Genomic DNA, 25,415 nt, shown 5'->3' on the forward strand with positions numbered 1-25,415 from the left:
AAAAATTTTACCTCTGTTGTTAATAGGATATGAAGAGGATGTGGGTACTGCTGTTAATAAACAGTGAGTACTCTGATTCAAAATAATGATAAATACATTCAGTCCTTAGAGTAGTAAGTCACAGTGCACCACAGTCCAAAATTTATTTCTGGAATGGCTAATTTTTATTTAATTCTATAAGCCTAAGGTAAAAAGCATAGGCAGTAACTTTTACTAGTCAATAAAAAGCAATTCTACCAATCCACTGGTAATTAATATACTAAACAGAGTTGGAAAGCATTTTACTGAAAGCAAAATATTTAGAGAAAATAGACATTTATACAAAATTATAAAAATGCTTGTAATAAGAATAAGTGCATTTCAAGGAAAGCACAAACTTATCTTAATTTATAGAGCCAGTTAAAGCTTTAAAAAATTTAAGTGGAAATTGAAATATGCAAAAATGTATAAACATTCTACAAAAGATGGTCATTCTTTTCCTGAGTATACTAAAGCTATGAAACGTAAGGTGACAAAGGAAGGTAGAAGCTTGGGAACTCTTTCTCAAGGGCATTTTCTTTCTACACACTGCTTCCCTCCTTCTTCATATTCTTGCTTGGAAATCCACATCTGTTGAAAGGTACCCTGTAAAATGGAAAGAAATTTATATAATTATGCCTTACTTTTTACTAGAAATGGCTTTTCTTAATTTATTTTTTTGAGAGAGGGTCTTGCTCTGTCAGCCAGGCTGGAGTGCAATGGCGTGATCATAGCTCATAACAACCTCGAACTTCTTGGTTCAAGGGATCCTCCCACATCAGCCTGGGACTCCAGGGGCATGCCACCTTGCCTAATTTGTAATTGTTGTAGAGATGGGGCCTCACACTATGTTGCTCAGGCTGGTCTTGTACTACTGGGCACATGTGATCCTCCTGCCTCAGCCTCCTAAAGTGCTGGAATTATAGGTGTGAACCACTGCACCAACCTTTTTTTCTTTTAATATCTTATTTTCATAACTCCTAAACTTTGAATAATTCATTTGAGTCCCACCTCCCAAAATAGTACTCGATTATTTCTGTCCTCCTCCAGAACCATACTCCAGAACAGTATATATGGTGTATATATATACAGTATATAAAGGGGCAGGATGCTGTAAGTCCAGGATGCAGAAAAGTATAAGGACTTTTTCTCCTTATTCAAGGCAGATGGTAGTCCAAGAAACATCTTACACCCAGCACCATGACTTCACCATTTGCTCCAAGAACCAATTCCTGACTTCCTAGACCTCACTGTAGACTTCACTGTAAACTGGGGAATGACCAGAACTTGAGAAGGAATGTTTTGATTTTAAATACATTCCAGACAAGCCCTGACCAGTGCCAATGGGGGTATTATTAGAAGAGGCATGCATATGTTAACATATTTCCACCTCTGTTTGAGAGGGGACATTGAAATTAGGCTGACAAATGTCTACTAATTAGGCAAAGAGGCATTTTGTTATATCAGAACACATAAAACTGGTTATTCTATTAGGTCCTCCGCTCATTTGACAGTTATAAAATGCAAAGACAAATGAAGCACTGGAATTGTTTTTTGTATTTTTACTAAATTTAGTATAATTCAGTAAGAACATTTTTGCAAAGTAGCTCATCTACTAACCAAAGAGGCTAGAATGGAGCCGCCAATCCATGAGCTAAACCTCCGTTCCACTGTTGTATTATTTGCAATCAATTTCAGCCGCATACTCTGAAATAGAAGAATATGCATTAGTACAATCAAATCTTGTGACTCAACTTAGGAAATTTTTTTTTCTTTTTTTTTTTTTTAAATAGAGACAGGGTCTTGCTCTCCATATTGTCCAGGCTGGTCTCCAACTTTTGCACTCAAGCAATGGGTCCATCTCAGCCTCCCAAAGTGCTGGGATTACATGCATGAGCCACTGCACCCAGCCAGGAAATTCAATTTTGACAGACTTCTTAATGGCTCCCTGTGGTTCAAACACTGATTAAAATACGGTAATTTTGAAATAGGATAACAAATCTCAAATCAATCAATAAATCAATCTAATGATTAGTATTATAATTCAGGTATGCTCTAGATCTCCAAGAATTTAGAAAATACAAGGCAGATGTCAACTGTGTGCCTATATATTTAGACACCACTTTTAATAATAGAAATGTGGCATATGTAAAACATTCTTTTATATAGGAAGCTAAAAGACTATTAAATATACAGATTTATTGACATTGTTAGGGCATATGTAACCACTAATAAGGGTTTTTAAATTTACTGTTTAGTGCAGAACACCTTACAAAAAAACCACTTGAAGTTTTGTTGTTGTTTTTTTTTTTTTTTTCCCTGAGCCAGAGTCTTGCTTTGTCACCCAGACTGGAGTACAGTGGCATGATCTTGGCTCACTGCAACCTCAGCCTCTTGGGTTCAAGCAATTCTCCTGCCTCAGCCTCCCAAGTAGCTGGGATTACAAGCACGTGCCACCATGTCCAGCTAATTTTTGTATTTTTTTTTTTTTTTTTGAGATGGAGTCTCGCGCTGTCACCCAGGCTGCGGTGTAGTGGCGCAATCTCAGCTCACTGCAACCTCTGCCTCCCGGGTTCAAGCAATTCTCCTGCCTCAGCCTCCCGAGTAGCTGGAATTAGAGACGCCCGCCACCAGGCCCAGCTAATTTTTGTATTTTTAGTAGAGATGGGGTTTCACCATGTTGGCCAGGCTGGTCTCCTGACCTCGTAATCCATCTGCCTCGGCCTCCCAAAGTGCTGGGATATAGGCATGAGCCACCGCGTCCAGCCAATAAAAATTTTAAATTTAAAGTTAAAAGATTGTAACTGCCATTCTGTTATTGAAGTACTATATAAATTACCTTCTCAAACCGAGTTTTTCTATTCTCTTAAAAGTTATTACAATATACCCACTGATCTTTCTAAAACAAACATATGAGCTCATCAGTCCACTGCTAGATTTTATCCTGTGAAGAAGGAAGTATTTCCCCCTAGAGATTCAGCATAGCCCCACTGACACTTTGGGGCTTCTAGCCTCAAGAACTATAAGACAATAAATTTCTGTTTTAAGCCACCCACATGTACTTTGTTATGGCAGCTCTAGGAAACTAATCCATCTTTCTAGCCATATTGCTTTTCCCACTTATGTAAAGACTAGAAGCCAACTACTTTGAATTACTGGAACATACCCATCTTCTCTTAATATTTTTGTAAATGGTTTTATTCCATCTAGATATCCTTTCATAAATTAGTAATGAGTTGAACTATTCATTCAAACTATAGCTTCTTCATGAGGCTATTCTCTGATACTCCTAGCGAGTAAGTAGTGGCTTCTTGGTGTTCCCGACAGCACCTGGTCCATGACATACTGAATTGCTTAGCACGCTACAGTCATCATTTTCTGCATGTCTAACCATCCTAGTAGACTGAGCCTTGGTGTGCAGGGACTAGTGCCTAGCAAACTATCCATATTTAAATATTAAGTTAATAAATGAGATTCAAATAATTTAAGAGAAACTAATAGATGTCAACTAGGAAAACTTGGTTAAAGGATATTAACTTTAGTGATACTATACCAGGCACATACAAAGTATCATGTATCTATTGAAAAATGAATGCTTATCTACAAAATGACACCATCAGTGAGGAAATATATGACTGAAGAATACCATTAAAGAACAAACAGAACTTACTGGAGGAGTTTTCTGAGACAGCTCTCTATTCAACCTGTCAGTAAAACTCTGTATTAGTGTGTTTCCTCCTGCCACTATTACACTGCCATAGAGACCCTAGGATAAAAATACAAGAAAAATCAGTTCCACATGTTTCCAAAAGTTTTAAATACAACTACAAATGTGCTCTACTACAATCTTCCCTTTCATTTTTTGGAAATGTTTTATATAGACCTAATAGCTTAATCCATCGATTCTCCATCCTAGCTGTACATTCCTAAGGAGCTTTTAAAACACAAATTCCTAGGGGCAATTACATAAAAATGGGGATGGGATCCAGGCAAGATTACTTTTAGAGACAGGGTCTCGTTATATTGCCTACATTGGAATGCAGTGGCTATTCACAGGCACAGTCATAGTGTACCACAGCCTCAAACTCCTGGGTTCAAACATTCCTCCTGCCTCAGGCTCCCAAGTAGCTGGGACTACACGCCACTGTGCCTGGCAGGCATGGTTTTTAACTCCCAAGATTATTTTAATGTGCATGAAGTTTTAAGAACCACTAACTTAAAGGAATCATTCTAAAAATCTTAATTTTTTTGGAGATAGCTGCCAATATTTAATTAGAAGTACATTCTATAATGACTTTATCTTAGAATGGTCATCTGGAAATATTAATAGCAACCACCAGCCAAAAATTAAAATTACAAATATTTTGAAAAAGAATGCTCATCTGGAAGTTAGGATATTCAAAATTAGACAGATTATTTTATGATTGTGACAGACAATGATAAACTGAACATATTCCTGGCCAAAATGATTGCTACCTTTCTCTTTTGCAGAGGTATACATCAGAAGCACATGGGAGCTTTTCCAAAACACACATGCTAAGGCCTCCCCAAATAAAAATAAATTACTACTTATATTTACTTTGAATTTGCATGTATGCATCAGAAAGTTAAATGTCAACCTGTTTTAGTGGATAAGTTCCTATTTTTAAAACGTATTTCAAATGTCTAAATCATCTAAGTTTTGAAATAGAAAACAGAATGCAAAAGTATCTCATTAGTTAAAGGGAGAAATTTCACTAAAAACAAAGTTATCACTGTTGCAATAAATATACTTCAATTCAATTACCTTCCCCCAAAGGTGGAATTGTATTTGCACTAAAAAAATCCCAAACTTATATTACTATTGTCCTAGAAACATCACATGCCTACCAGGTTACCAGGTGAAATAAAGTTAAAATAAAGTATGATTTTCATAGCCACTCAAAGCCTTTTTTGAACAACATAGTAGCTATTAGCACTATGCTTTAAGCAAATTAATTAATTCAAAATCTAGGCAGTATGTGGGTGAGAAGCTGAATTAGGTTTAAATTAGATAAAGTCAGTCCTCAATGTTATCAATATGACCTTGGAAACTGACTTTCAACAAAATGACATGTAACAAAACCAATTTTTTCCCTGAAACAATGTCCTTCAAGGACTTACTGTACATTGTTTCACTTAAAGTTGCAGTCTCCAAGAACCTACCACTGATAATGACTGAAGTATATAATATGGAGTTAGTATTTAAAACCTGACAAAGCACAAAAAATATGAAGATTGAGGCCGAGACGGGCGGATCACGAGGTCAGGAGATCGAGACCATCCTGGCTAACCCGGTGAAACCCCGTCTCTACTAAAAAAAATACAAAAAAAAAACTAGCCGGGCGAGGTGGCGGGCGCCTGTAGTCCCAGCTACTCGGGAGGCTGAGGCAGGAGAATGGCGTGAACCCGGGAGGCGGAGCTTGCAGTGAGCAGAGATCCGGCCACTGCACTCCAGCCTGGGCGACAGAGCGAGACTCCGTCTCAAAAAAAAAAAAAAAAAAAAAATATGAAGATCGTTTAAAATAAACTTCATGTAAAAGTTACTCATACCATTTAAACCACACCTTCCTGAAAAATAAAAGTAGAAGTTGTACTATCTGTAAGAAAATCACTAACAATACATATTTTGGTTTGCCACATTTCAGGAAATCTCTAGTGCAGCATTGTCTACAGAACTTTCTGTGATGGTGCAAATGTTCTATATCTGCGCTGTCTGATGCAGCAGCCACTAGCCACATTTATAATGAGGCTATTACAACTGAAGAATTGAGTTTTATGTTTTTACTTATTTTAATTTAAATTGCCACATGTCGAGGGTAGCTACAAAACTGGACACCATAGCTCTAGAGTTGCACATTTTTCTTTTTCTAGTACTTCATCTTTTTATAGATACTGTTATAAAATGAACTTCAAAGTCAATCACATTGACAACCATTAGGTCACTGTCAACCTAACAATGATTTGGGGGCATTTCAATCCCCTAAAAGGTACCTTTAAACCATAACAGGAGACTGGCACTTACTGGTCTGATATCAATATCACACATCCCAACACTTGTGGTGACAACATGACTGACTCCTAACATTGTGTTTCCTGATAATCCCTACAACAAAAGAAAACAAGTAGTCACATGGAGGCTCTTCATACAGTAAAGCATATCCAAAACATTTTAGCCACAAAAGCTCTTTACCTATATAGGAAAAGCCAGGCTAATTATGAAAAGCTTTTATACCTTTACATTGGAAGGGTCAAATAATCCTTCTGGAATTTTTAGCCGCTCTGCACCAAAATCACAATTGTAGCCATTGGGGAACTCATAATGAACAGTTGGCATCTGTGCAGCCACTCTGAAAACATGTTAAACAGTATTACACAAAAGACAAAAATAATTCTCTTCAAAATTATAAACCACTAGGGAATTATCAACTTGTAAAAAAATGGGAGTGAGAATATTTTAAACATTATTCAATTAAGTACTTCCTATGTTTTCTAAACAAATCCTTTCCTCATTTATAAAGTATACAATTTAAATAAAAAACATACTGTTCATCATAAGTTGAATCCGACACTTGAAGTACCGAAGCTTGAAAATCCTGGATAACACACTATGAGTGAAAGAAAAAAGTTTAACAAACAAGGTTGAGATTTATCTTTGTAATCTATACTTTTATAATATATTTTAAATACTTTTCAGAATGAAATTGGACCATGTTTCTATATGTGTAAAGCATTTCAACAGCATTAATCTACCTAACAAGGATACTGAGTATCAAGAAACCTAATTCTAAACATTTGCATTAGAAGCTAAATTCCACACATTTAAGTTACAACAGTTATGAAACGATGAGAGATAAACAACTGCAGGTGCAGGAACCCCTGCACCACAGTCCTGCATAACAAAACCAATTTCAGAACACCATTTTCTTCTTAAAAACAAGCTAGATTAGAAGCAAGATTTCATTACTTACATATACACATGTGCATATACATCACATTTTACCCAACTTTTAATGACTGTACATAGTATAAAACAGTTTAATAAAATGCTATGAACTAACATGACCTCTAGAAAAATCTTGTCTAATATCTAGGAAAAATGAGTAATCCTAATTTTTCCTCATATATTACATGTACACACACACAAAATCTTTAGGTGCAAAAACTGTCAGAGCTGGGTGCAATGGCTCATGCCTGTAATCTCAGCACTTTGAGAGGCCAAGACAGGAGGATCTTGAGGCCAGGAGTTCAAGACCAGCCTGGACAACATAGTGAGACCCTGTCTCTATAAAAATAAAAAATAAAAAATTAGCCAGGCATGGTGGCATGCACCTGTAGTCCTCCCTACTTAGGAGGCTGAGGCAGGGGGAGCCCAGGTGTTTGAGGCTGCAGTGAATTACAATTGCACCACTGCACTCTAGCCTGGGTGACAGAGAGGGAGACCCTGTATTTATTTATTTATTTATTTATTTATTTATTTATTTTTATTTATTTAGAGTCTTGCTCTATTTATTTAGACAGAGTCTTGCTCTGTTGTCCAGGCTGGAATGCAGTGGCACAATCTCAGCTCAATGCAACCTCCATCTCCCATGTTCAAGCAATTCTCCTGCCTCAGCCTCCCAAGTAGCTGGGATTACAGGCACTCAACACCACACCCAGCTAATTTTTGTATTTTTAGTAAAGATGGGGTTTTACCATGTTGGCCAGGATAGTCTTGAACTCCTTGCCTCAAGTGATCCACCACCTCGGCCTCCCAAAGTGCTGGGATTACAGGCATGAGCCACCGTGCCCGGCCAACCCTGTCTTTAAAATATATATATATATGTGTGTGTGTGTGTGTGTGTATATATATACACACACATGATATATACATGATATAAATATATATGATATAATTTTTAAAAACCTGTTAGATATGATCCTTCTCATAGTAATTATGACATATAATTTTACTCTTAGTTTCTTTTGCTGGATACACATTAATTTCTATCAACAGAGTAAGCAAACAACCTACAGAATAAGAAAATATTTGCGAACTATGTATCTAACAAAGGTCTAATATCCAGCTTCTATAAGAAACTTAAACAAAAAAACCCACCTCATTAAAAAGTAGGCAAAGGACATTAACAGACACTTCAAAAGAAAACATACATGCGGCCAACGGCATATGAAAAAAAGATCACTATCACTGACCATCAGATAAATGAAAATCAAAACCACAATGATACACCATCTCACACCAGTCAGAATGGCTATTATTTATTATAAAAAAGTAAAAAAATAGGGCTGGACACGGTGGCTTACACCTGTAATCCTAGCACTTTGGGAGGCTGGGGCAGGTAGATCATGAGGTCAAGGGTTCGAGACCACCCTGGCCAACTAAGAATACAAAAATTAGCCGGGCGTGGTGGCACGCGCCTGTAGTTGCAGCTACTCGGGAGGCTGAGGTAGGAGAATCACTTGAACCCGGGAGACGGAGGTTGCAGTGAGCCGAGATTGCACCACTACGCTCCAGCCTGGGCAACAAAGCAAGACTCTGTCTCGAAAAAAATAAATAAATAACATGCTGCTGACAAGGCTGCAGAGAAAAGTGAACTTTTATTCACTTTTGGTGAGAATGTAAATTAGTTCAACTATTGTTGAAAGCCGTGTGGCAATTCCTCAAAGAGCTAAAAACAGAACTACCATTTGTTTTTTTTTTTCTTTTTTGAGGTGGGTTCTCACTCTGTTACCCAGGCTAGAGGGCACTGGTACACTCACAGGTCACTGCAGACTCGACCTCCCAGGGCTCAGGTGATTTTCCCACCTTAGTCTCCCACGTAGCTGGGACTAAAGGTGCACACCCCTACACTTAGCCAATTTTTCTTTTTCTTTTTTTTTGAGATGGAGTCTCACTCTGTCACCCAGGCAGGAGTGCAGTGGCACCATGTTAGCTCACTGCAACATCCATCTCCTGGGTTTAAGCAATTCTCCTGCCTCAGCCTCCCAAGTAGCTGGGATTACAGGTGCCCACCTCCACACTCAGCTAATTTTTTAATATTTTTAGAAATGGGATTTCACCATGTTGGCCAGGCTGGTCTCAAACTCCTGACCTCAGGTGATCCGCCCGCCTCGGACTCCCAAAGTGCTGGAATTACAGGAGTGAGCCACCGCACCTGGCCCCACTTAGCTAATTTTTCTGTTTTTGTAGAGACAGGGTTTTGCCATGATTCCCAGGCTGGTCTCTAACTCCTGAGCTCAAGGGATCCACCCACCTCAGCCTCTCAAATTATAAGCGTGAGCCACCATGCCTGGCCCAGTACTACCATTTGACCTGGCAATTTCATTACTGGGTATATACCCAAAGGAATATAAAGCACTGTATCATAAAGACACATGTATGTGTATGTTCACTGCACCACTATTCACAATAGCAGACATGGAATCAACTTAAATGCCCATCAGTGGAAGACTGAATTAAGAAAATGTGGTATATACAGACCACGGAATATTATGCAGTGAAAAAAAAAAAAAACAAAGAATGAGATCATGTCTTTTGAAGGAACAGGGATGGAGCTGGAGGCCATTATCCTTAGCAAACTAATGCAGGAGCAGAAAACCAAACACAGCACGTTCTCACAAGTGGGAGCTAGATGATGAGAACACATGGACACAAAGAAGGGAACAACAGACAGTGGGGCCTCCCTGAGGGATGAGGGAATGGAGCAGAAAAAATAACCATTGGGTACTAGGCTTGGTACCTGGGGGACAATAATCTGTACGACAAACTTCCGTGATACAAGTTTACCTATATCACAAACCTGCACATGTACCCCTGAACCTAAAATAACAGTTTTTTTAAACAAAACAAAAAAAAATTAAGGTGCATCTGTGGTGTCAGGTTGTTTTACTAACCTCTTCCCCATCAGTAAGCCATATGTTCAGAGATGGGTTTTTAGTAGAGAATCTCTCATGGGTTCCTTGTTCTGAACAAAAACACATTTTTGATACGGCTGACTGATGCTGGGAAACAGAACATAACTGAGACATACTAGTAGGCCTCTCCAAAACCTAAAACCATTTTCTCAGTCAAAAATGTTCAGAATAGCATAAAACCAAAATTCCCTCCAGGTCTCATCATAGTAATCCAAGTGAATATGTAGTGATTTGCAGAGATATTTGTTTGGCAAATATGAAAAGCATGCCTCTCACAGCAAAGCTCTTTTGTTAGTAAAGTATCATTAAAAATATAGAGCATAATCCTGAGATCATGCTCTATTTAATCTTCAAAATATATTTAGTAATTTAAAAAAAAAAGCTTGAAAATATAAAGTGCTCATATTTTACTCAAGGATTTACAGCCTATATATAACTTTTTTTTTTAATAATCATGCAAAAAGCCTATAACATTTTTGTAAAGAGAATGAGGGTTACTTACATTACACATATAATTGTGCCAAGACCTCGTAACCTGAGGCAACTTCTCTTTTCTTTTCCAGTTTGCTGGAGATCCTTCACGAACAGCTTCCTGAGAGTACCAAGAGATGCTAGGTTAATGGAGTTCATTTCATAGGGGTGGGGGAGCTAGAGGTAAGTTCTAGAAAGAAAATTCAATACTTACTTTTGATGCAATCATATATGGAGGAACCAATTCAATATTCATTTCTTGGAAGAGTTCTCTGCATTGCATAGTAATAAAGTCTCCAGCAAGAGGGGATTTCACAATGCCTATGAAACAGATGAGACAAGGTTAAGAGAGCAGTTAAGTCCAAACTTCCTAGAACGAATTTCCCCTACGGGTGTATTTATATGAAAAACTTTTTCAGGTAAATGAACTATCCTTCAACACATAAATAAAGCAATGCATCAGTTTTAAATACACATTATATACTAAAGATTTTTAACATACTTAAAAAATGATCTTATTCAGAAACTGATATGCTTTAAAAGTGCTACTCATCATTTTATTTCATTATGTGCATCCTCATAACACCTAAAATCATCTCAGTGTATCCTGGTTAAATACATTTACCTTGTTGAAGGACATAGCCATCGTGGACTGGAATTGCAGTGGTATGAGTGGCTCCACTGTCCAAAATCAGCCCAGTAGAACGACCATTAGCAAATCTAGTTTAAAACATTAAGGAAAAGAAAGTATCAAGGCTGCTAAAATAATGTTTATTGTAAAGGGCAGGCTCTTATATTTCAGAAACTATTTCTTAAACATGTACCTCATAGTTAAAAATGTATTACAGTGAATCTAGGGATAAAAATTGGTATAAAATAATATTTATGGCTTAAGAACAAATAGCAAGAGGCAGGAATTCTAGAATGGAGGTATCAGGAACTCAGGGAAACCTTTATCCTAGAAACAGCTACTATTAAGCTGGTCAAAATTAACATAATCATTGAAAGTCTCTGGAGACTGACCAAAGCGCTTACAACAAACTGAGATGCATTTATTTAACAAAATGTACAGAAACTTGGTAAGAACAGTGGGAGGTTGTGACAACTGAGCTAGGGACTATAACCATTCTCACATAGCATTGAAGAGGAGCTGTTTCAGTAGTTTGGCAAAGCCATATGGCAGTTCCTATCTCCTCTAACTCAATGGGCGGGAAAACTATGCCAGGTGAATTCCGCAGTTGGTGAATATTGGCAGATCCCATTTTCCACACTTCTGTGCTGCAGAAGGCCTATGCTACCTGAATATACTAAACTGAAGTTTAGGAGTAGGGGCATTCACTCATTCATCAAATATTTACTGAGCGTCTATTAGGTGTCTACTAAGTCTGGTGCTTAATAAGGAGGGAGGGAGGAAAGAGGGAGGCTGCTCACCTGGCACTAAAATTCTTTTAACACAGTAGACACATAATGGTGCACCAAAACTGCCTTTTCCCTGAAGGTTATCCTGTTTAGTGAAGTAGATGATCAATAAAGCTGTAAAAAGAAAAGCTCACGATGTCCCAGGGAAGGTGGTGGTGTAAATGAGAAAGCTATTCCTGGGATATCCAATTGTAAATTCTGGGGAAGGGAATATGGGCAAGAGTAGGAGATGTGGGAAGACCAGGAGGCAAGAGAACACAGCGAGGTCAGAGAACTGCAAGCACCTCAGTACGGTCTGAAAGTAAAAGGAAGAAATGTAGATGATGATTCTGGCTTAAAGCAGACTAGCACTTTAGAAAGATTATTAGAGGCTGGGCATGGTGGCTCATGCCTGTAATCCCAGCACTTTGGGAGACCGAGGCAAGCAGATCGCTTGAGTCCAGGAGTTAGAGAGCAGCCTGGGTAACATGGTGAAACTCCATCTCTGCCAAATAAATAAATAAATAAAAATAGAAAGATTATTAGATCAACAGTGTGAGGAATGGGCAGACAAGAGGATGTGCTTCAGTAATCCTGGAAATAGCTTCCACCTAATGCTGTGGCAGCGGGAAAGAGAGAAGCAAATAGCAGGGAAGAATAGGTGGGACTTGATGACTGACTAAATTTGAAGGGGAATGAATTTACAGCCAATTTCCAGTTTTCTGTGATATTGGAAGGGAGGGAGAAAATGGCAATCTTTCATTTCATCTAAGCCAACTGGTTAAAATATTGCCTTCTATCCATATGCACCTTCTTTTTTTTTTTTTTTTTTTTTGAGACGGAGTCTCGCTCTGCCGCCCAGGCTGGAGTGCAGTGGCCGGACCTCAGCTCACTGCAAGCTCCGCCTCCCGGGTTTACGCCATTCTCCTGCCTCAGCCTCCCGAGTAGCTGGGACTACAGGCGCCCACCACCTCGCCCGGCTAGGTTTTTGTATTTTTTAGTAGAGACGGGGTTTCACTGTGTTAGCCAGGATGGTCTTGATCTCCTGACCTCGTGATCCGCCCATCTCGGCCTCCCAAAGTGCTGGGATTACAGGCTTGAGCCACCGCGCCCGGCCTGCACCTTCTTAAAAACAAAAACGTCTTAACACTCAGAATTTGAGTGTTACTTTATTTCCCTCATACTTTCTAGCGTATCATTAGTTCTAATGAGAAACACCAAAAGAGGAATAGCTAAAAAGCAAGAGAAAAGAGAAAAAAACAACTTCTGAACAAGCAATAATTGGCTTATGTCTTCTGCCAGAGTTATCACACTCAGTAGTATGGTATACACTTCAAGAGGGAAGGTATTACTCTTTCAAGGATACGCTGTCAAAACTGCAGTTTTGCAAAGGAAGAATGCAGGGATGTTGTAGTGTTCAAACATTAACTCTGTCAGTTTCTCTCTCTTTGCTCTAGTATTCCACTTGAGAAGAGGGGGAAAAAGAAATGCAAGTTATTAAGAATTAAAAAGTTGATTTATCTCCAGATAAAATCTAGCACTATATTAACAAAGAAATAAAACATTAAGAACAGCAAAAAATATCATGGGAAATAATCTTTCATAATAATATCTCACAAAAATAAAAACAAAACCTCTATATTTCTTTAGATGTAGATTAAACAAATCAATCAGATAAGAATTAAAATTCTTTAATAATAAAATTGCTTCTATAAATTCTAGAAATTATAGACTTTTCCAAATATGAGGAAATCAGGATTCTTATAAACATATTATTAAATCTAAAGAGTAAATATGGTCAATCCAAATCCTAAGTATGAATTTTAGACCACCAAATTCTCCCACTTATAGATAGTATTCATAAAAGAAACTCTAAGTGAGCAACAATAAGATACTGATAATTTATGACCATTATGCTTGCTTTCTGGGTCGTTTCTGTCTATGTACCAAATGTATTTCACAAGAGACTTTGGTCCAGAAATTTCCAGCCCTTGTTCAACATCTCAATTCTCTTGGAAACTTGAATAAAGTAGATACACGCTGCCCTTGGGGCACAAGAAATGATTCATAATTCAAAATGGGAAGCAGTCCTAGGAAATAAAATGTTAAATCCCTAGAAATACATAAATAACCACAAGAATTCATTAGTGTGTTTTGTTGTTCTCTGCATATTTTATCAGAATAGTAAAATGAAAGTTACAATAGTATTAAAAAATCCTTTTCCCTAATTTTCAAATTCAAAATATGAATTTCTATGCCTCTTTAAAGAAAAATATTCATCAAATTAGAAAACTAAAGGAAAAAAGAAAAAAGAAAAAACAACAACTACAGAAACATGAAAAAGAAAATCTTTATCTCACCGGTGCCTCTGACATGAGAACAGGATGGAGGCTGGCTTCTGATTTGACATGCATTTTGTAGGTATGATCCAAAATAGCCTGGAAACTATCCCAGTCTTCAACTAGAATATAAGATTAGTAACTTGGAAACAATGCATAGTTGAAGATGAATACAACATATTTTGAGAAATTGTTTCTGTGACTTAACAATTAATACCATATTATACAGAACCTACTGATTTTACAGATCAACTTCATACCACAGTACTTTAGATTACCTTTGTCTTCTAGATATATAGAACTTCTTTTTGGTCCCTCCAGCCCCTAGACCTATCCCAAATGTAATTAATCTAACAGACCTAAAATACCAAGTAAATGTTATTCAATTCAATAAATACTTATTAGAGGCCCAGAATGTGATCAGAATAACAGGAAATACAGAGGAATTATATGGCCTTCTAAATGATACTACTGCTGGGTTTAAAACAAAAAAAAATAAAGATTTGTATGGTCTAGACCCAACACTCAAAAAAGCTTACAATCTATTTGGAAAAAGACTAAAAGACATGTTAAAAATTCAAAGAAGAACATCTGTCTTCACTTTGGCTTCCACCTAAACATTCCATTAAAACTACCGACAAAAGTCATTAATGACCTTCTTTTTTTTGAGATGGAGTCTCATTCTGTCGCCCAGACTGGAGTACAAAGGCGCAATCTCGGTTCACTGCAACCTCTGCTTCCTGGGGTCAAGCAATTCTCCTGTCTCAGGCTCCCAAGTAGCTGGGATTACAGGTGCCCGCCACCATGCCCAACTAATTTTTGCATTTTTAGTAGAGACAGGGTTTCACCATGTTGACTAGGCTGGTCTCTATCTCCTGACCTCAGGTGATCCGCCCACCTCGGTCTCCAAAGTGCTGAGATTACAGGTGTGAGCCACCGCCCCCAGTCACGAATGACCTTCTACTAGGCAAATTCATGGACACTTAACATTTTTAATCTCATCTGACTTCTCTAAATTATGACAGTATTGCCTTCACAAGAGTTTACAAACTTTTCTGTTGCAGCCCAAAGAAAAAAATGTCATTAATTATATATTTCCACAGGCCCACCTGGATTTTTTTAACTTCTTTCTTAGTGTAAAGCTTTCAATGTCACAGCGGAAAACACTGAGAATAAATGGAATTTTATGCTTCCAGAAACTTTTTCTTTTCTTATTCTTCCCCTGAATTTTTTCCTACATCCCTAATTGTTCCCTTTCATTCTCCTTCAGGGGTACCTTTTATTCTCTATTGGTTAAAATATACAAGTTTTTTGCTAAGAACTCCATCTTCAATCCTCTTCTCATATTCCAAATTTTTTCAGAGTAATAAAACGCAACTCCATGTCTTAAAATCTTTCTTATAATCTTTATTCCCCTGTTTACAGAATTGTCACCTGGATGTTCTAAGCACTTTTAACTCAGTGAACCCATTTACTTACTATACATGAAAGAGTTAACACTGCAAGCCTGAGAAAGTCCTGCTTGTAAGGCTCACTCTTAGCTGGTGTCTGGAAACACGATTGGCAAACAGTTCCCTATGTTCATATAAAACTTGTCCCTAAATGGTAAGAGTAGCTCGCTATACCTACACTGTTTGTACAATGTGGTTGGTTCTGAACACTTGCTTTCCTTCTGAGAATCTAAAATTTTGTTACATGCCAGGTAGATGGTACCTACATAACCAGCCCTCTGTAAAATCCTTGGGTACTGAGTTTCAGAGTTCTCCTGGAAGATAACACAGGTTGTAACTTGTTGATGGAGGGATTAAGCACATCCTGTGTGACTCCACTGTGAGAAAACTCTCCGAAGCCTGCATCTGGACTTCATCATCCCCTGTCCCTTTTCCCTTTGTCGATTTTGTTTTGAATCTGAATCTTCAGTACAATAAATCTTAGCTGTGAATACAACCATATGCTGAGTCCTATGAGGGAGTCTTGCTGGTGAGTAACTGAACCTGAGAGTGATTTGGAGTATCCCTGATAACCTCGCTTTTTTCTTTTTCTTTCTTTTTTTTTGAGACAGAATTTCGCTCTGTCACCCAGGTTGGAGTGCAGTCATGGGATCTCAGTTGCAACCTCTGCATCCTGGGTTCAAGTGATTCTCATGCCCCAGCCTCCTGAGTAGCTGGGATTACAGGTGGTATGCATCACCACACCTGGCAAATTTTTGTATTTTTAGTAGAGATGGGGTTTCACCATGTTGCCCAGGCTGGTCTCAAACTCCTAGACTCAAGCAATCCACCTGCGGTCTCAGCCTCCCAAAGTGCTGGGATTATACAGACACAAGCCACCGCGCATGGCCAGCCATGCCTTTTAAAACCATAAAACTTGCTTCTTCCCTTTCTATTCCTATCTCAATGCATGGTACTCTCTGTTCAGAGTTACTCCAACCAAAAATCTAGGAAACTTTCTCAACTTCTCTCTTGCTTTCACTCCCTCGATCGTTTAGTACCATTTGTTTCCTGGTTACCCTGAAAGTCCCTTCAGAATCTCTGCCAGCATTATATAAGGGTTTAAACCTTTTTCATTTCTCATCTGGACTCTTACCTCCCTTATTGAGGTCCGTCTCTAGTGTCTCCTTCCAATCTAGACTACATATTACTATTAATCTTTCCAGCTGGCAAATACGAGCATATCACATCTGTTTAAATTCCTTTGGGGTTATCCTTCAGTAACTAGCTTAATACAACCCTGGGATGGTTTACAAGCCCTTTTATGACTGCTCGCTGCCTACCTTTCCTGCTACTGACCCTAATGAGCCCAATGCTGCAACCATACTTAATTGTATTACATTTTTAAGCACATAAGCTTCTTTCACAATTCCATCCCTTCACACATGCTGGTCCCTCTGCTTTACCCAGCTTTGTCAGCCAGACTAATTCTTATTCATTGATCAAGATTCATCACAAGTTACCTCCTTTGTGAAAACCATCACTGACTCCCAACACTAGAGTAAAATACCTCTCCTCTCTAATCCCATTGCTCATTGCATATACCTATATTGTAGCACTTATCACAGTGTACCATTATTTGTATATATACATACATCTATTTCTCCTAACTAAGCTTTTAAGGAAAAGGAACATTTCTTATGTATCTTTATATTCTCAGTGTCTGAAATCAGTTTGTGGAATAAAAAAAAAACAAAAAACAAAAAAAAAACCATAGCTGATGTTCAACTTATAGGAAGCTACTACTTTGTATCTAAACTGTAACATGTACACTCTATAATCAATTCCATGGGGAAAACATCTTACCCATCCCATTTTTTAGAGGTGAAATGGCCTCCATATTCTCCCTTGGAACACGCAGAGCATTAGTATCTATGTAGTAGGTGGGACCGCCTTGTTTGCCTTTATCGCCATCTATTTCCATTAATGTGCTTCCGTCGTCTCTTTCTACTACCATACCAATAGCTGTAGGAAAATCCACCTGTAAGAGTCAGAAATATGATACACAAGTTTCACCTTTTATCAAGGAGGCATTTTTCCCCCAACTAATGTATTTTATTATATTTTGTTTTAAATTAGAATTTCTGCATGAATTTAATTTACATGAATAGCTCTACATATCCAATTAACTCTAACTTTACACTTACCTTAGGGCAGTCCTCACCAGCATAACCAGCTCTCACAGTATAGGATCCAATGTCAAAAACAAGGGCTCCAACTTCATCTGAAAAGATTAAAAGATAATTAGCATTAACAGCTTGCAGAAGTATCACATGAAAATCACAGCTCACTGCAGCCTCAATCTCCTAGGCTCAAGCAATCCTCCTGCCTCAGTCTTCCAAGTAGCTGGGGCTACAAATGCATGCCAGCACGCCCAGCAAATTTTTAAAATTTTTTTGTAGAGATAAGGTCTCACTATGTTGCCCAGGCTGGACTCAAACTCCAGGGCTCAAGCAATCCTCTGCCTCAGCATCCCCAAGTGCTGCAGGCATGAGCCACTGCACTCAACCCAATTATATTCATATTATTATTCACTTGAACCTAGTTTCAAATACACCTTAAAGAATCATTTAATTAAAATATAACAAGTCATACACCGTATTTCAGTAGAGGTTCAATCAGTTAAGAAATGGTACACTAAAACTGGGTAATTTGAGTTTACTTATTAAAGGGAATTATTTGCAAAGATACAGGTGAAATACGGACAACCAGAAGGAACAGTACAGTACCCCAGTACTATAATGATAACTAATAATAATGGATCCATTGCCATTCTTCAAACTGAAGAAACAAGAAGAAATAACTGTTATCAGAATCTGGAGAGAAAGTTGTATGGGGAGGGCTACCTGATAGGAGCTGTGAATTTTAGTAGAGGGGATGCAGTTAGCCATAGATTACCCTGAGGTGAATGAATCAGGCTAATAAATATACCAGTAACCTCCCTCCACCATCAACTAGGGTGATTCTATAATTTATTATCCAAAGTGGGACAACCACTATGGGCAATTTAGTTACATCTACTAAAGTTGAAATTGTGCATACATAGAATTACACTTATTTATTCTGGAGACACTCTCTCATACAGGTTGCAAGGAGACATGTACAAGAATGTTCAACAGCTACAAGAACTGAGCAATTTATTAACCTCTCTGCTTCAGTTTCCTAACATGTAAAATATACATAATAGCTCTTACCTCACAGGATGCTCTAACGATTAAACGTATTAAATACTTTCATGTATATGAAGTCTTAGAAAACTCACACATTAAATGTAAGCTGCTATTATAATTGACACACTGCTTGCCACAGGAAAAGGCAGAAATAATCTAACGGTCTCTCAGTAGTGAAATAGATAAGCAATAGTATATTCATACAATGGAATCCTGTACAGCAGTTCAAATGAACACTCTAGATCTACATATGTCAGCATCAATAAATCTAAAAGAACGCTTAGTTTTAAAAGCTAGTTACCAAAAAACTATATATGTATACACACAAGCACCCCCCCGGAAAAAAAAAGAAAAGAAAAGAAAATACGCATGGGGTCTGGGAATGTTACATACCAACTTCAGTTTAGTGGTTACCTGAACTGAAGAAGTGAGAGAGAGGAAATCTGTATCAATTAACATTTTTATTCTTAAAATATCTGAGGTATTAATATGGCAAAATATGACATCTATTTAATCTCACTGGTGAATATAATATTGTATTACATACAAACTTATAGGAATATTACTGTAATATCACATACAAACATATATTTATATATTTTTTATGTTTATATATTTTTAGTATGCTTAAAATATTTCAAAAACTTCTTAAAAATTTTAAAAGTAAACCCATTACTTTGCAAATATCAGTTAAGAGATAGTATCTTTGCAGAATGATTTTTTTTTTTTTTTTTTTTTTTGGACTCGCAGTCTTGATGTATCACCCAGACTGGAGTGCAATGGTGTGATCTCGGCTCACTGCAACCCCCACCTCCCGGGTTCAACTGATTCTCCTGCCTCAGCCTCCTGAGCAGCTGGGACTACAGATGTGCACCACCACGCCCAGCTAATCTTTGTATTTTTAGTAGAGATGGGGTTTCATCATATTGGCCAGGCTGGTCTCAAACTCCTGACCTTGTGATCCACCTGCCTTGGCCTCTCAAAGTGCTGAGATTATAGGTGTGAGCCACCGCACCCAGCCTTTTGTTTTTACTCAAATAAAACAAAGACACATTTAAATTTCTAATATAAAAGAAAGTTTGTGTATTTGTTACATTTCTCAAGATAATTAACACAACCCTGTAAAATTCTCTGGTCCAAATTTTGTCAGAAACTAGGGGATCCTTAAAAGGAGAACACTGTATTTGTTTTCACCACAGCACCTAAACTTGAGTACAAATGGTAAGTATAACAATGAACAGGAGTTGATAACATTTAATACTTTTATTAACCAGAATGCTGGGTAAAGAGATATCCTAATTAAATGAATTAATTGTATAGTTAACCAAAAATTTCAAGTTCTGTTCCTCAAGGATTTATCTTTTGCCCTGCACTAGGAACCCTTAACCTGTTCTGTGTTATGGACCCTTGTGACAGTGTTGTGGACTGAATTGTGTCTCTAAAATTCCTATGTCAAAATCCTAACCCCTAGTACCTCAGAATGTGACTGTACTTGAAACCAGAGTCTTTATTCTGTTTTTTTTTTTTTTTTTTTTTTTTTTAATGTTTTGAGAGAGAATTTCGTTCCTGCCGCCCAGGCTGGAGTGCAATGGCACAATCTCAGCTAACTGCAACCTCCACCTCCTGGGTTCAAGAGATTCTTCTGCCTCAGCCTCTTGAGTAGCTGGGATGACATCTGCTGGCCACCAAGCCTGGCTAGGTTTTATATTTTTAGTAGACACTGGGTTTCACCATGTTGGCCAGGCTGGCCTCAAACTCCACACCTCAGGCGATCCACTCACCTTGGCCTCCCAAAGTGCTGGGATTATAGATGTGAGCTACCATGCCCAGTGAAACCAGAATCTCTGAAGAAGTAATTAAGTTAAAATGAAATCATTAGATTGGGTCCTAATCCAGTATAACTGATGTTTTTAAGAGAAAATTCGGGCCGGGTGTGGTGGCTCACACCTGTAATCCCAGCACTTTGGGAGGCAGAGGCAGGCGGAACACAAGGTCAGGAGATCAAGACCATCCTAGCCAACATGGTGAAACCCCAACTCTAGCCAAAATACAAAAAATTAGCCAGGCATGGCGGTGTGCACCTGTAGTCCCAGCTACTCGGGAGGCTGAGGCAGGAGAATTGCTTGAACCCAGGAGGCGGAGGCTGCAATGAGCTGAAATTATGCCACTGCACTCCAGCCTGGGTGACAGAGCAAGTCTCCATCTCAAAAAACAAACAACAACAACAACAAAAAAAAACACAGAAAATTCAGACTTGGACTTGTACAGAGGGAAGGCCATGTGAAGACAGAAGGAGGAGATAGCCATCTACGCACAGAGAGACCTCAGAAGAAACCAACTCTGCTGACACTAAGATCTACCTCTAGCCTCCACAACTGTGAGAAAACTAATTTCTGTTGTTTAAGCCACACAGACTGTGGTACTTTATTATGGCAACCTACAAACTAATACACACAGTTTAGGAAATTATGAATCCCTTCTTAAAATGTTTTTAAATGTTTATAAAAGAAACCAATTATAATAAAATATAGTTCTACCATGGAAACTTTGGGAAGGCCACAAACCCCATGTTAGAAGCCCCTTCCCTAATTTACCCTTTCCTGGGTAATATACTGTACTCCTATAGCTTCAACTTCTACCTAAATATTGGTAATTCCAATCTCAAAACACACTCTCTCTCTCTCTCTCAGCTCCAACCAATGTCTAGATCCATATCCTGAACTTTTTACTGTACAACAACATAATTGTATCTGATGTCTCGTGGGTATCTCAAATTCAACACATCTGAAGCACTGCTCATCTCAGCATTGCCTAACACATTGCTGACCACAGTCCACATTGGCAAAAACCTGAGAGTTGCTGTGAACACCTCCATCTTTCAAGTTCTGCCAAATATTTCTGCTAAGTATTTCTCAAATCCCCTCCTTTTAAATACCATTGCCCCTGCCTTCAATCAGGCTCTTATCTCAACAGGGAAACTACAATTCCCTACAGATACCGTGCCTCTACCTCTTTGCCTCTTAAATCTACCCTTCCAACTGCTGTACTGTGATCTTTCAATATTGTAACTGTCATTATTTTGGTACATAAATCCTTCAACAAAAATAAGGGGGTGAATCATTCCATGGTTTCTCATCACTGAATTTGATAAAATTTAAATCACTCTAGCCAGTTGAAATTCAAGGCGTAGCAATATCTGGTAGCAGTCTCACTTCCTGCCTCATACACTGACTTACTGGGTAATATGTCATCTCCTGAACACACCACATACTCTCAGCTAACCTTTGCATATGCTGTCCCTTTCCACTCCTCCTCCATCATCCCCATTACCTCTATTGTAAAGTCCCTTGACTCCACCACATGGAATCAATAACTTTATTCTCTGAACTACCTTTGCACTATATAACATATGTAAATATATATAACATATATAAATATAAAACATATAAATATATGATATGTAGCATATATATAAAAATTATATATATAAATATATATAACATATATAAATATATATATGTTTGTTTTTGTTTTTTTAGGATACAGTCCTGCTCTGTCACCCAGGCTGGAGTGTAGTTCCAGGTTCAAGTGATTCTTGTGCCTCAGCCTCCCCAGTAGCTGGGACTCCAGGCATGTGCCACCATGCCTGGCTAATTTTTGTATTTTTAGTAGAGACAGGGTTTTGTCGTGTTGGCCAGGTTGATCTTGAACTCCTGGCCTCAAGTTATCCGCCCGCCTCAGCCTCCCAAGTTGTTGGGATTACAGGTGTGAGCCACCGCACCTGGCCCCTTCTACATATTGTTATCAATGAACAGCTCTCATTGAATTACAGTTACCATTTCTGATCAATATAAGATGCTATCAACTACATGATGCACCACTATTTCCGGCATCACTAAGAAAATAATATGGCAGTTAAAACTCTGCCAGGCCAGCACTACTGAGACATATTCTGGCTGGGGGCAGTGGCTCAAACCTGTAATCCTAGCACTTTGGGAGGCTGAGGCAGGAGGACTGCCTGAGCTCAGGAGTTCAAGACCCGTCTCTATTAAAAAAAAAAAAAAGACATATTCCAACTTCAGCTGTTTAAATGTGGGAAAAATGTACAACTAAGAATCAGTGAAATATGGTGTCTATTTACCTAACGGACTCATCTACAAGACTGAACTTCTTGATGACAAGAGCCTATACCTGCCACATAGTGCTCAAAACACATTTTTGTGAAATAGAAAAAATCCAACATATCAGCTCATTTTCCTGCCCTAATTAGTAAACTGGATATGGTGGAAGTTTAATTTAAGACTCTAAATTCTTAGAATTTTACATCTGTTCCTTTTTCAGGATGGGAGATACATCTAATTCCTGTACCCTGCTTCCTAAGTAGGAGAGTGGCAATGGGAGGCAGGAGGCTTAGGAGAAAGAACCACAGAGTTCTGGATGTTTAAAACCTAGGATGCAATTTCTAGTGTATAAAAATCCTCAAGAATTGAACCTCGGCCGGGCGCGGTGGCTCAAGCCTGTAATCTCAGCACTTTGGGAGGCCAAGACGGGCGGATCACGAGGTCAAGAGATCGAGGCCATCCTGGCTAACACGGTGAAACCCCGTCTCTACTAAAAAATACAAAAAAACTAGCCGGCGAGGTGGCGGGCGCCTGTAGTCCCAGCTACACGGGAGGCTGAGGCAGGAGAATGGCCTAAACCCGGGAGGCGGAGCTTGCAGTGAGCTGAGATCCGGCCACTGCACGCCAGCCCACTCCAGCCCGGGCGACGGAGCGAGACTCCGTCTCAAAAAAAAAAACAGAAAAAAAAAAAGAATTGAACCTCTATTCTACTAAAAAGGCTTTTTTTCTTTTTTGAGGATTTAAATGTTTTTCTCCTTCCAAGTTTAGGGGTGATGTGATTTTCTTGGGGAACATGAAGGAAAAATCTTATTTTTGTTGTATCTTACCTGTAAAATGACATCCTTTATAGAAACAGCATCACTACTAGACACAGCAACAATAGCAATAGTCTGGATTTGTTTTCTGGGTCTCTAACTCATCAAACACAACCCAAAACATTAATTATATGTATCAGTGTTTTGATTCACCTGCAGATCTTGCAAAAATGGAGGCTCTAAATCAGTAGATTTTGAATGACGCGTGAGATTCTGCATTTCTAACAGACTTGCAGGTGATGCTGACACTGCTGGTCCATGGACCAGACTTTAAGTGGCAAATGTAGCATTATTTCATTTAACCTTCACGCCCATCCCCATCGGCTAGGAATTATTCCACAAATGAGGCCTGAAGTTGGAAAGTTAAGTAAAATTGCCCAAGACCAAAGCGCTCAACAGTGAGGTGGATATTTCAACTCAGGTCTGTAACCCCCCCGCACCTGGTCATCTTTCTGCCACACCACAGTCTAATCAAGGATAAGTGAAAAAACAAGACGCCTAGGACCCCCGGCAAACTTTCTGGGCATCCTTAAACTACACGTGCTCCTGAATTAATCTCAAACAGACCCGCCCACGAGTCACTCTGGAGACTCTGCAGCCAACAAACAGGCAGGAGTTAGTGAAAGGTGAGGCAGCTCGCGCATGGGGCACAGACAGTGAGGAGGCAGTACCCTAAGTGGCCGCCGCTTCCCTAGTCAGTTCTACGGCTTGAGGCTCGCTTTGCCACCTATGAGACGCTCTGGGAACCCTCCGTCCAAGCTTGCAAACCGCCGGGACCTTCCAAGTTTAGGTGCGAGCACATGCGCCCCGACACAGCCGAGTCCAGGAGGCACTCGTGGACATGCGACCCTGGGGCGGTAACCCAAGCCGGGGCCCGGCGGCCGGCTGGACTGAGCTTCCCGCCCAGCCCCGAGGCTCTCTAGAGAAACGAGCGTGCATCCCAAAACCCTGCTTCTCCGGGGGCAGAGGCAGGAACCGGCCACAGAGAGCCGCCACTCCAGGGCGCCCGAGGCGCTGGCCGAGTCTGGTGGGCTCCGGGGGCGGGCAGAGCGTGGGGCGGGGACGGGGCGGGGAGGCCGGGGTCCCGAGAGGGGGAAACCGGAAGGGAACGCCGGGGAGGGGAGGGCTGGGAGCGGCGGTTACAAACCCCACACGCCGAAAACGCGCGCTCTCTCCTCCGGCCGCACTCACTCACCTCCCCCGTACACGCCGCCGCTCATGGCTGCTGCCGGCGCGACCCCTACCCTAAGGGCTAACTGGAGAAGTGACTGCAGTGGCCGCGACTGCGAGTCTCGAGAAGCGATAGCCCCTGACTCCCTTAACTTCCACCGCCACCCCCCTCAGGCAACAAAGCGGCGTCCACACACCCCGGAGCTCAGCTACACTTGCTGGCTCCTCTTATTCAGCCAATCACGAGGGTCCAGGCCTACGTTCAGCAAATCAGAATGCGGCTGCGCCGCATCGCCGCCGCGGCCCAGCTGGTTTAGCCAATCGAAGGCAGCCACGGGGGCGGGGAAAGAGGAAAGCGACAGCAGGACAGATGGTGTTGGGTTGCGGAGCTGAAGCGGGCGGAGCTTCCCGGGTGGGCGAGAGCGTGGGCGGAGGCAGTGGGAGAAGGAGGAGGAAGGCTGGAGGGAAGCATGGGGGCGGGCCTAGGAGG

At 39.7% G+C, this 25,415-nt stretch overlaps 1 protein-coding gene and 1 long non-coding RNA gene across 2 annotated transcripts; one reads left to right on the plus strand and one right to left on the minus strand.

Moving 5' to 3' along the window:
• Positions 1 to 141: 141 nt before the first annotated feature.
• Positions 142 to 25,145, minus strand: ACTL6A (actin like 6A). Its single transcript, XM_007972030.3, has 14 exons — positions 24,951 to 25,145; positions 17,797 to 17,873; positions 17,456 to 17,630; positions 14,181 to 14,281; positions 13,187 to 13,284; positions 11,048 to 11,142; positions 10,637 to 10,743; positions 10,454 to 10,543; positions 6,583 to 6,644; positions 6,272 to 6,386; positions 6,062 to 6,142; positions 3,689 to 3,784; positions 1,639 to 1,725; positions 142 to 624 (listed from the first exon to the last, which is right to left on the minus strand). The coding sequence occupies exons 1-14, from the start codon at positions 24,973 to 24,975 to the stop codon at positions 544 to 546; spliced, it is 1,290 nt and encodes a 429-aa protein (XP_007970221.1). The 5' UTR covers positions 24,976 to 25,145; the 3' UTR covers positions 142 to 543.
• LOC140713466 (uncharacterized) lies at positions 10,512 to 16,109 on the plus strand. Its single transcript, XR_012095549.1, has 2 exons — positions 10,512 to 10,605; positions 15,862 to 16,109. It is a non-coding gene; the product is annotated as an uncharacterized lncRNA (long non-coding RNA).
• Positions 25,146 to 25,415: the final 270 nt, after the last annotated feature.

This window comes from Chlorocebus sabaeus, chromosome 15, assembly GCF_047675955.1.
Source record: "Chlorocebus sabaeus isolate Y175 chromosome 15, mChlSab1.0.hap1, whole genome shotgun sequence".
NCBI classification, from domain to species: domain Eukaryota; kingdom Metazoa; phylum Chordata; class Mammalia; order Primates; family Cercopithecidae; genus Chlorocebus; species Chlorocebus sabaeus.